Source organism: Centroberyx affinis, unplaced genomic scaffold (assembly GCF_046629955.1).
Source record: "Centroberyx affinis isolate AG114_WGS23_722 - 3 ecotype Tasmania unplaced genomic scaffold, CSIRO-AGI_Caff_v1 ptg006657l_1, whole genome shotgun sequence".
Lineage (NCBI taxonomy): Eukaryota > Metazoa > Chordata > Actinopteri > Beryciformes > Berycidae > Centroberyx > Centroberyx affinis.
Genome location: NW_027283376.1, coordinates 41,234 through 53,903, shown reverse-complemented (window position 1 = coordinate 53,903; position 12,670 = coordinate 41,234). Strand labels below are relative to the sequence as shown.

The 12,670-nt window shown below is 39.4% G+C and overlaps 1 protein-coding gene across 1 annotated transcript; it reads left to right on the top strand.

The window, feature by feature from the left end:
- The first annotated feature begins 266 nt into the window (after positions 1–266).
- Positions 267–11,968, top strand: hsf2bp (heat shock transcription factor 2 binding protein). Its single transcript, XM_071512948.1, has 9 exons — positions 267–360; positions 2,154–2,289; positions 2,413–2,516; positions 3,965–4,114; positions 5,157–5,301; positions 6,960–7,077; positions 7,958–8,061; positions 11,337–11,539; positions 11,833–11,968. The coding sequence occupies exons 1-9, from the start codon at positions 310–312 to the stop codon at positions 11,860–11,862; spliced, it is 1,041 nt and encodes a 346-aa protein (XP_071369049.1). The 5' UTR covers positions 267–309; the 3' UTR covers positions 11,863–11,968.
- The last annotated feature ends 702 nt before the right edge of the window (positions 11,969–12,670 follow it).

Below are 12,670 nucleotides of genomic sequence, written 5' to 3'. Positions count from 1 at the left end.
CAATCACTGACTGACCCAAGGGTGGAACTACATCACTGGTGGGGGACAACATGTTTACTATTTGCTTGTTAATTTATGAGTCTTGGACTTTCTCTACAGCACTGGCCTGCACCTTCGGCACTTAACCAGTGGAGGGCAGCAATACGCCTTCGTTGCGTCCACTCTGCCCAAAACGTAAAATAAGAAGAAGAAGAAGCGGTGAGTTGAAGTGATTGCAGTTTCCTCTGTTATTGTCCTAAGTGCACCAGCAGCGGTGCGGGCACGAGCTCATAACCTGGCGCGTGAAGTGGCTAAAAGAGTAGAGACGAGATGGCAGCGTCAGTGGGCGGGAAACAGCTGTCTCAGAGCCACGGAGCAAAGGTAGACAATAGTTGTTTAGTTAGCTAACTAAACTTACTAAACTAGTTTAGTTCGCTAACTAAACTATTGATAAGGTTAGTTGTGGTTAGTTGTAGCTAAAATAAGTCAAGGGTAACGATAGGGTAAGCTACCAATTAAGCCCACTAATCTAAACTAAATAAACATGTACACAGCCTTGATTTCTAGCAGGAAGGTTAAAGGATAATTCTGGTTATTATCAACCTGGGCCTTATTTTGTTCTAATTAACCCACTACACCCCTATTAAGCCCACTGAGTTAGTAAATGGTAATTGTGCTTTGATTAACCTTAAACTGAGCATTAATTCCATTTATTTTAAACCTGGGCGTTAAACCATGACGATTGATTGTGTTGAAAATACTTCCGTAGATAAATCTCTTATCTCTATGGCTCATACCTCCTGGTCGCCAAGGTTAGGGTTAGGGTTCATCTTCAACACTTCAATCCAAAAAGCCATTAAAACAAAATTTTTCAACATAATAACACTCACACTGTGATGGAACTGGCTTATTTCCAGTGTTCGATTATTCATTGAGTATACTATGTTATTGTCAACTAGCATGAGCATGGCAAGTATCGGATGTTCTGTAAAAAGAAACCCAATGACCACAAAACAAGCACAAATGTTATCTGCCCACCAGGGTTCAACAATATCAGCCCAGTTCATCAGTGTAGGGCTCGGCAATAATTCAATATTATCGTTTATCGTCTATATAGTGATGATATGGTGATTTTGGAATATCGTGACATACATTTCTGCTGTCTAAATTGATGATAACAATCAAATTTTATTTAAAATCTCCTAACATTAGGCTACCATTTGTTTCAATGGGAAGAAAATAATTTGACTATTTAACATGTGATTTTGCATATGTGAGCCATATCGTGATGTATTGGTAATCCTTATGATTACCTTGATATTGATTTCAACCATATCGCCCAGCAATGAGTTGCTGGACACATTGCCTTGGGTGAACAGGATTCATACCCTGTAAAATTTGACTCAAGAATCCAATTTGGCACATAGATAATTCACCAAGCAGCACTTAATTTCAATAAAATCTAAATTTTTGTGATTGTTTCATGGTTCTACCTACTCGCTACCACTGCTGCCTAGCTTTGGATCCTTGGTTTTGCCATCCAGTGCAGAGATGTACTAGTAAATTTACTCCACTACTGTATTGCAGTTTGTCTTTTGCAGAGGTGTGACCAAGTCCACTTTGCTCGAGTCCCAAGTCAGTCTCAAGTCTTGAGGCACAAGTCTCAAGTCAAGTCTCAAGTCTAAATGTAGGTCACCAAGTCAAGTCCATGTCATTAATGTCAAGTCTCAAGTCTAAATGTAGAACAGCAAGTCAAGTCAGAACAAATCAAGAGTCCAGTATCAATTTAATATCTTAAAGAAAACTAAATATCTAGGACTTTTCAATGCAATATGGTTTTAATAGGATCAAAACTTGGTAAGAGCATCATGAGTTTGATTTCTAGAATAAGTTTCAACTTCAATAAATTCAATCATTCCATACAAATTCAGAAAACAGAATTTAAATTCAGTCGTCTACTGGAACAAATCTCATCACTTTCAATCTAAGTCATTTACACAAACACAAGATCTCAAGTCAAGACTTTAGAAACCTTTTCAAGTCATCAGAGTACAAGTCAAAGTCAAGTCCCAAGTCACCAGAACCCAAGTCAAGTCAAGTCTCAAGTCTTCTCTTCATGCATCAAGTCAAGTCGCAAGCTATCGAGTCCCCATCTCTGGTCTTTTGTCTTTCAGGACGGCTTTGTCAAAGTGAGGAAAAGGGACTTGGAGAAATTAACCACAGAAGTCATGCAGCTCCGGGAGTTCCTGCCGAAAATTCTGAATGGGGACCTCATTGAAATGCTGCACAAAGCTCGAGCTGCAGAGACAAGTTAGTACATTTCTATGAACATAACCATGAGGCAGGAAATAATGAGGTTGTCGCTGTGTAAGCGTGTGTGTGTGTGTGTGTGTGTGTGTGTGTGTGTGTGTGTGTGTGTGTGTGTGTGTGTAGTGAGGGAGCGTGTTGCTCAGGAGCAGGAGCAGTTGCGACAGGAGTGTCTTCACCTTCAGTCTCGGCTGGATGCAGTGCAGAGCGAATGTCAGAAAGAAAGAGAGGTGAGAGAGGGAGGGCGAGAGACCATATCTGTCAGTAGCTGTGTGCCACTTCCATACCTGCCTGTGTAATTTTAGCTAAAATGAGTGTACTGTACTCTTCAGGCAGTTTATGTTAACGGTAACACTTTACAATAAGGGTACATTAATTAAGGGTTAATTAATGCTTAATAAGCAGTTAACTAATGTGTGTGGTAATCATTTACTAATGGTGTTCATGTTAACTAAGGTATTAATTTATACATTATTTAATAGTCATCTATAAACTATTAAATAATGTATAAATTAATACCTTAGTTAACATGAACACCATTAGTAAATTACACATTAGTTAACTGTTAATTAATGCTTATTAAGCATTAATTTACACTTAGTGACCCTTATTGTAAAGTGTTACCATGTTAACTAACTTTATTTATGTCAAGGGTTAGGGTTAAGATACGTGGTTTAGTATAAAATTATAGATAGTCAGTGGACAAAATATGAAACACCCAGGCTGAAAAACTCCTCAGACAACATTGCTTTTTTTCCGCTGCGCAGTGGTTTCTGAACGGCAGCCCTGCCGTAAATACTATCTTAAAATACCAGATTAGTTAATCCTGACTCAACAAACATGACTGGCCAAGAATTGATAACCTCACCATGATAAATGAAGAAAAGGAGGCGGTTTTAAAAACATTCTCTCATTCTTTTTCTCTCTCTAACCAGCTAGATAATTCAGACCAATATTGCTCAGATTGTAGGCAGACTGCTTTGAAATTCGCATTCGGGAATGTAACATTCAGTGATTGATTCACACGGTCAACGTTTGTGAAATGTCATCACATAGTAACGACAATAGCAACAAACCAATTTGGAGACAGTCAGATCCAGTGCTGGTTTCAATGGTTTCAATTACCGTATTTCCTCCAATAGTGGCCGGTAGTCAATTAAAAGCCGGGTCTCCGATAATGCCCGGGGCCGTGGTCGACACGAACAAATAAAGGCCGGCCCCAAATACAGGCCGGGGAAAAAAACAAAGGAAAAAACAACGGTGGATTCCGGTTAACTCCTGGTGCCTGTTATATAATGTAACTGTAGTTTGTAGTAACGTACAAGTGCCACAAGATGGCAGTATGCCACAAGATGGCTCAGCCGGCAGAAGTCTCTGGAGCGTGCTGTCGTCGATTACCATAATTATCGGTAATGCATTGCGGTAACAAAAAAACGGCTACCTAACGAACCCCAACAGAAGCAGATCAGAAAACAAGGAGGCTTCGTACTAAAATATGAGCAAATATACTTATCAAACAGAGGGAATTAGAAATAAAGGCCTGTCTCTAATATAAGCCTGCTTCCAATAAAGGCCTGGTCCCCTCTGCAGTTGAGGTAAATAAAGGCCCGGGCCAATATTAGAGGAAATACGGTATATTGCTCTGTGTGTATGTGTGTGTGTGTGTGTGTGTGTCTAGGAGAAGCTGCTGTTGCGTGAACAGCTGTGGCAGAGCGGTGCGGAGCTGCAGCAGCAGGCGGACTTCTGTTCCGGTCTCGGAGCTTCGGCCTGCAGCCTCCTGTGGAGCTGCTCTGCCAGGGAGGACGCCGTCACACACTGGCTGGCTGATGTGAGGAACCGCTATGTTCACCATGTCTGTGCACACGGTCCCAAATGAACATCCGGCAAATAACACTGGCGAATAACTTTTTGAGAAGATTACATTTGAATGCCTCTATACAGTCTTTGGTCTTTGCCTGTTCTCAAACGTTGTCCCTGCTGGCCACCGTATACTCTCTGATAATGAGCCAATCAAATCAAAGAGCTGGCTTGTCTCTCTGTCTCTGACACATGCATTTCCATGACACCTACTACAATACCCATAAGCTTCGCCAACTCTTCACCAATGCTGTAGCGTAAAGCACTATGGAGATTGTAGTCCTTTATCGAGCTTATTTACCCAGTCTTGTACCGATGATTTTTTCCCTGTTTTTCTCACATTTCAAAATGGAGATCCAATTTAGTTATCCATTACTCTTGCACCATAAATTCTCTTATTGATTGAAAGAGTGGAACCATATTAGGGCGGAACAACTAATCAAAATTTTATTGAAATCGCAATATGGCCTACTGCAATTTTCAAATCGCAGGGGGCGCAATATTCGTTAAAGGTGAAATGTGTCAAAATACCATTTTAAATGAAATATTGTGGTGCTGCAGAGATGTCCTGGCCTACACATCATATTCTACTGACTTAAGAAACCATCTTTGTTTGGTACAGATCCCCGCAAAAATCACACCATAATCATTTTAATATGTTTTTCAATGAAAATGAGAATAATGATGTAAAAATGATCATTCTCTCTAATATCGCAAATCATACCGCAATTGCAATATCAGTCAAAATAATTGCAATTAGATATTTTTTCAAAATCGTTAACCATAAGCCCTAAACCATATGGGACCCTGCTATTTTGAAATGTGGATACTACAAATGAATGGTCAAAAAGGAACAGGCTCCTGATTGCTGCTCTACACAGAGCTGTGTTGTCTAAACTTCCTGGATGGTTGACAAGGATTAATATCAAAATGTAAAACACTCTAACTTTGCCGGGGGTGTTTGCTGTAAACTGTGATGTAGTTTGATAGTGTACAGCCTGTTGATGCTGCAGGGGAAGCTGCAGTCCTTCCTGGTTGTCGCTGCCCAGACTCTGGAGAGCTTCGTCAAGTCTCTGGATGAAGAGCTGAAGGCTGAACCCGAGGACCACAACTCCCATGAGCACCAGTTTGTCCTGGCTCTGGCTGGTGTCATTACCAGTGAGTTCACAGCTTCTGGCCACACACCAGAACAGTGTCGTGTATTCGCAAACACTGCATTCATTAATGTGGACTATAATGAATTTTTCAAATGTATGTCAGTAGGCATTAGCCTGCTGAGCCTTGCCCGGATCCAGCCTTGAATCACTGTCAGCCAAGCCAACATTTCAACTGAACTCAATTTATTCAGGGTGTGGATCTGTTTTCCAGACCTCAGTTGATGCATTAGTAATTGGATCATCCTCAACCAGTCACAGTAGCAAATGAGTTTGATGTAATCTTTCAGTGCCTTTTCAGGTTGATAGACTAATTTGGAAACATACTATCACCTAAAATGCTGAAGAAGAAGTGTTTGCATGTTTTACGCGTTGAAAAGCCCATATTCAAAATAATCTTTATTTATGAATTTAAAATCAACCATAAATTAACTGGAGAAGAAATTGTTTGCTTTTTGTAAGTAGAGTTCATTATATTAGTTTGAATGTAACTTCTAATTTTGATTTTTACTACCTTGGACTGCCGACAGTGGATTGTGGAGTTTCTGCAATGTGTGACATCAAGTACTTGTAATTACCACTAGGAGGCAGACATGAACGTTTTTTCCCAGTTGGGAGCTCATACTTATGTTAAATCTGATATGAATTGAAGGCAGCATAATGCTGCATTCATGTCACATGGCAAAGACAGTAGATACCAGCTTCTTACTAGAAGATACTGTTCACCTCAATGTTCAGCTATTAAATAAAAAAGAAATATTGTTCACCTCAGCTTTCAGACGGTAAATACTACAGAAAATACTGTTCACCTCAGCTTTCATACGGTAAATACTACAGAAAATACAGTTCACTTCAGCTTTCAGACGGTAAATACTACAGAAAATACAGTTCACTTCAGCTTTCAGACGGTAAATACTACTAGAAAATACCGTTCACCTAAGCTTTCACATGTAAATACTACTAGAAAATACTGTTCACCTCAGCTTTCAGATGGTAAATACTACAGAAAATACCATTCACCTCAGCTTTCACATGGTAAATACTACTAGAAAATACTGTTCACCTCAGATTTCAGATGGTAAATACTACAGAAAAAACTGTTCCAGGTCCTGGTCCTGTGTCCAGTCGAATTGGGGCAAAATGCAACTCTTTGCACTGCAATCATATTAACTTTCTATCTGACTGTTGGGCAGTTATACACATCTCCGATTTAAAAAGTGTTAAGTTACTGTGTACAAACACCATTACAAACACATGCCAGTTTGGAATTTAATTTAAAACGTCGCTTTTGTTGTTGGAACTGTCGGAATAGGTGCAATCCTACTGGTGTACTGGTCTGTGCATTGACAGTTGCACAGCCAGCTCTCATTATATGATGTGAATGTGAGATTCAAATTAAAAAACACTTTCAAAAAACCTTTGTCGACGGGCCACCCAGGTGAAGCCTATGTATGGGAAACACTGGCATGTGTGTTAAGTGTGAAAAAGCTAATCAGGAGCAACCAAAGCATGGCATTTTGACAGCTTCAAAGAAGTTTCAATGCCAGCAATACCCTGCTCAACATGCAATTGGATTAAATAATGTGGCCGTGGCTGACAGCAACTCAGGAGATTGGATGCACCCCAAATCACCTGTGTCTTCTTTATTTCCCATCCAATCAGACATTGCAGCTGTGACGTGTGGGCGGGACTACCTGTCTAGCTCGGCTCACATTCTGCTGGACACTCTGATGAAGCTGCTGGAACTGATGAAGCCCGGCGTCTTCCCTAAACTGAAAGTGTACGAGGAGCTATGGTAGAATGTTGCCAATATGAACTGCTTGTGGTCAGTTACATAGGATTATGTTTGAATTGATTGAAAACTGATTATTTGACTGCTACAGTGTTGTGTGAAAACCTCGTAACTCCAATTTGGGTGATTTACATGTTTTCACTACAGTTGAGGGATTACATGGTTCTCTATGGCAGTGATTCTCAACCTTATTCATATCAAGGACCCTAATTTAGTCCACATTAGGGCCACAGACCCCCATTTGATGAGATTTTGTCTCTCTGCCCCAAATCTGAGAATATTTTTATTGCTAGATATGATTTTGTCCAGAATTCCATGACTATTTGTATTGAAGGTAGAGAGATAGCAGAGAAAATATGATCAAAACAGTCATTCTTCTACATTCTCTAATTGTGTTCACTAAATGTAAATGAAATAATGGTGACGTTTAATAATTCAACCATTTGCTGGGGACCCCCTGGAACCCCCTCAAGGACCCCTTGTGGTCCCCGGACCCCACGTTGAGAACCACTGCTCTATGAGTTGACCTCTCAAGCTCATGAAGCCCTTAAAAACCCATTGAATGAGGTCAACAATGCGTTGTCATCAAGCTAAAGACATTGCTGTTTTTCTTAGTTCCTGAAAAGATACAAGGTTGATGAAATGTGCTGTAACTAGGCAGAAATATGTCCAAAATGATACTAATTATGATTGAATAACTAGTTACAAATAGATTTCACCAGACTTCTAGTGCTTACCGCTTACTTATAAAAACTCCAATTAATGAATGGGTTGACTTCTAGCTTGAGTTGGGCTTTTGTAGTGTCTGTAGGTGGACAGTAGGTGTCAGTGTATGTCTAAAGATGCCTTTGCTGGTGTTGTGCTGCAGGTTGATGCTGATGGCTCTGTATAATGTCAGCATCAGTGTTAAAGGGCTGAAGTACATCAGTGAGAACCCAGGACTCCTGCCGCTCATCTGGACCCTCCTGAACGGTGAGGAGAACATCTAGAACAGTGGTTCTCAACGTGGGGGCCGGGACCACCAGGGGTCCTTGAGGGGGTTCCAGGGGGTCCCCAGCAAATGAATCGTTAAGTTACAAGTTAACACAATTAGAGAATGTAGGAGAATGGCTGTTTTGATCATAGTTTCTCTGTTATCTCTCTACCTACAATACAGATAGACATGGAATTCTCAACAAAATCATATCTGACAATAAAAATATTCTCAGATTTGGGTTTGAGAGACAAAATCTCCCTCAAACGGGGGGTCCGTGGCTCTAATGCGGACTAAATTAGGGTACCTGATATGAAAAGGGTTGAGAATCACTGATCTAGAAGACACACCCTCCTCCTTCAAAGCTTCTCATTCAAACTTCTCAGCTTGGGTTGGGTATTTCAAAATGGCTGCTGCAGACACAATTATACTTCTATAGATTCTCAAGCTGGAAAGAAGTTGGCACATGCGTCCTTTAAATAGGTTGAGAAAGCAAGATGTGGCGAAGAGGTGTTGCATGAATTCAGCCAGAGTCTCCACAGACCATGCCACCGGTTTACACCGGAAACAACTACTTCTGCATTTTTTCTGGTTTATTTCAGTATTTCCTTTTAAAGCCTCCATCTGAAATGGATGACATTGCAACATGCGTTAGCTCCGCAAATTTGGACTACACGTTTTGCTGTGCAAAAATGCAAGAAATGGCCCTGGCGTTGACCTTTGCATTGTTGCGTACATTGCTTGCGTAGACTACTAAACTAAACTGATCAAACAGGCTACTTAATACTGTATCTGTTCATAAATGCCATTTAGCAAGTTTGGTGTTTAGGAGAAACTGTTTAAAGCAGTGATTCTCAACCTTTTTCATATCAAGGACCCCTAATTTAGTCCACATTAGGGACACGGACCCCCATTTGATGAGATTTTGTCTCTCAAACCGAAATCTGAGAATATTTTTACTGTTAGATGATTTTGTCCAGAATTCCATGACTATCTGTATTGTAGGTAGAGAGATAACAGAGAAACTATGATCAAAACAGTCATTCTTCTACATTCTCTAACTTCTTGTAAGTGAAATGCTGAAGTTTAACAATTCATCAATTTGCTGGGGACCCGCTGGAACTCCCTCAAGGACCCCTGGTGGTCCCCGGACCCCACGTTGAGAACCACTGGCGTAGACTACTAAACTAAACTGATCAAACAGGCTACTTAATACTGTATCTGTTCATAAATGCCATTTAGCATTCAGTATTATAGTTTGGTTTACTACAGTATGGGGGAAGGAAGAGACTAATTCAAGAAGAGATTATCAAGTAAGTTTTTGAAGTTTGGTGTTTAGGAGAAGCTGTTTAAAGAGTAAGCACCAGAAATTGACATTTCTAAACTAAATACTGTTGAGTGACTAGCTACTAATAGAAAAAAGCTGTAATATGTACAGAATCATTAAATGAAGGAAAATCTCTACTGTCCTGCTTGAAAATTTTCAACTGAAGCGAATACCTCAGTTTACGCCGTCTAGAGTGAAGCCCTGTCCATCTCATTGCCAGAGGAAATAAGTAGGGCTCTGGATACATGTAAAAAAAAATGTTTTGGTTTATGATGATGCAGTATATACCAGAGACACCCTACTTCCACCCCATTTATTTTTCTGGCATCTAAAATCATGCATTGCTTATTTTTTTTCGAGACCTACTGCCTCTGTGCATGTGTGTTTGTGTATTTAGTGTAAGTCTTTTTGTTCTATTGTATGCATTCCGACAAACTGTGCCCGTTTTATTGGTCTTTTGTCATTAGCTATGTTTCCATCCAAATGTCAAGTACATTTTCTGCACACTTTTGAAATATAATACAATACAAATGAATATGTCGATCAGCTGGGTTGAAGAGAACAAATAGACTCAGACTTCATATTTCATGAATGTCAAAAGACACATTCGCCTGACAAATTCAAGAATTGATTAGTCTCGGTTAGTATTGGTCAAGTTGCTATTGTTTCCTAATGTCAGCTAATGTTGGTCATGTTTCATACTTTAATCTGAAAACAAAGAAATACACTTGGTGATATTCTGATGTAGGCCTGCCAACTAATGGTCATAAAGCCACAGTGGAGACTTGTTCAAGTTAGAAACAACATATATGACATTTCTGGAAGGTCGTTTCTTTTCAGTTCTTGCGCAATGAGGAACATCAAGCCAATCATGCCAAGGCTACGTCATTATTTATTCAACAAATTATTTGGTAACACTTTACAATAAGGGTCACTAAGTTAAGGGTTAGTTAATGCTTAATAAGGGTTAGTTAATGCTTAATAATGGTTATTTAATGCTTAAGCATTAACTAACCCTTAATTAACAGTTAACTAATGTGTAATTTACTAATGGTGTTCATGTTAACTAAGGTATTAATTTATACATTATTTAATAGTTTATAAAGATGACTATTAAATAATGTATAAATTAACACCATTAGTAAATGATTACCAACTGATAATTAAGGGTTAGTTAATGCTTATTAAGCATTAACCAACCCTTAATTAATGTACGCTTATTGTAAACTGTTACCAATGATTTTCCATCACTGTGTATCACACAATTTATAATTTCTTTCTCAACAAAAATATTCTCCACCACAAGCATTGTCCTCCACAAGTGAGTGTAAAAAAAGTTTTTTGCGATATTTAGGATATTTAATGAATTTTGACATCATCTTTTCTAATTCGATACATCATAATTTGCAAAAAATATTTGGATGGAAACCCAGCTATTACAAGCCACTTCCCTGTAAAGTGAATTAGAAGTGATGTTCATTTGTGTCAAGGGTAACACTTCACAATAAGGGTCACTAAGTTAAGGGTTAGTTAATGCTTAATAAGGGTTAGTTAATGCTTACTAAGCATTAACTAACCCTTAATTAACAGTTAACTAATGTGTAATTTACTAATGGTGTTCATGTTAACTAAGGTATTAATTTATACATTATTTAATAGTTTATAAGATGACTATTAAATAATGTATAAATTAATACCTTAGTTAACATGAACACCATTAGTAAATGATTACCAGACACATTAGTTAAGTGTTAATTCAGGATTAATTAATTTTTTATTAAGCATTAACTAACCCTTAACCTAGTGACCCTTATTGTAAAGTGTTACCATGTCAAGTTATAATGCGTTGGCATGTGTTTCTGTGGGTAAATGAGTAATACCAAGGCAGCTTCCACACTGCATACCTCTGATCCCTCTTCATCTCTGTTCATCCACGTGTCTTGTCAGATGGAGACTGGGAGGTGTGTCTCCACTCGCTGCGTCTCCTCCAGTCAGTGTTGCTGGAGGAGGAGGAGGCGCCACTCCCGCCGGGCTCCCCTCTGCTGGATCCCGGCCTCCTGGCTCGCGTCGGCCAGCTGACCTCCAGCCCGCAGCCCGGCTTGAGGCTCACCGCCCAGCAGACCCTCGAGGACCTGCAGGTCCTCCACCAGGTACGAAGGGGAAATGTCAGCTCCTCTAAGGTGCATGAATGAAAACGAACCACGGAAATTAAATGGAAAATTCAGCTTTTTGAATTTTTTCATTTCATCCGTCCACTAGGTACGAGCACTGACCTATAATTTACTTTTTGGACTGCACAATTTAGTGATTTCTCAGTGGAAACCCTCTTTAAAGTCTCTACCTTTCATGTAAAAGTGACTGAAGAAGATTTTAGATTTTCTCCCTGGAAATGAAATGTTGGACAGATGAAATAAGAAGTGTTCCCTCTGGTCTCCATTTCCAGGTTCGGGGATGTAAACCAACCAGCTTCTGATCTGGACCAGTCATCCTAGTGTGTTACCTGACCGTTATGTTTGACCATACCTAAAAACAGACTACTGAATTAAGAATCCATTCAGTAGTATCCTTAAAATTTGATATATCTAATGTCTTAATATTCCACTTTCACTGTGTTCCTAATCTGTTGTTTACTTGAGATTTGGGCCTTGAGTCTAAAATCCTTTGAGTTACTTTTCATTAGGACAAAGATGTTGGCATAATAAGGGCTAAAAGGCTTTGGGGAAACCTCATTGTTGGGCCTTCACATTCCTATGCTCTGTTCACAAAATTGTCTCCTTTTTAGTTTACAATGAAGGAAAATACACTTTTATGTGAATATGATAATACAGGTTAAGGTACATTAAAAGTGATGTTTGAACCCTTTTAGATCACCGTAATTCTGTTTGTTTTAGTACAAGACGGTACATAGGTCCATTGGATAGCCTATACCAATGATTCTCAACCTTTTTCATATCAAGGACCCCTAATTTAGTCCACATTTGTGCCACGGACCCTCATTTGATAAGATTTCTGAGAATATCTGAGAATATTTTTATTGTTAGATATGATTTTGTCCAGAATTCCATGACTATCTGTATTGCAGTTAGAGAGGTAACAGTGACGGTAACAGTGACACTATGACCAAAACAGTCATTCTTCTACATTGTCTACTTCTTGTAAATGAAATAATGATGAAGTTTAACAATTCATCAGTTTGCTGGGGACCCCATGGAACCCCCGCAAGGACCCCTGGTGGTCCCCAGACCCCACGTTGAGAACCACTGGCCCACACTATGAAATGG

Bases quoted from the DNA above. Each gene is read 5' to 3' on its own strand.
- hsf2bp (XM_071512948.1), top strand. From the start codon at position 310: ATGGCAGCGTCAGTGGGCGGGAAACAGCTGTCTCAGAGCCACGGAGCA. The intron at 2,290-2,412 runs GTTAGTACATTT...GTGTGTGTGTAG, and splicing joins AGCTCGAGCTGCAGAGACAA to TGAGGGAGCGTGTTGCTCAG. The intron at 11,540-11,832 runs GTACGAAGGGGA...CTCCATTTCCAG, and splicing joins ACCTGCAGGTCCTCCACCAG to GTTCGGGGATGTAAACCAAC.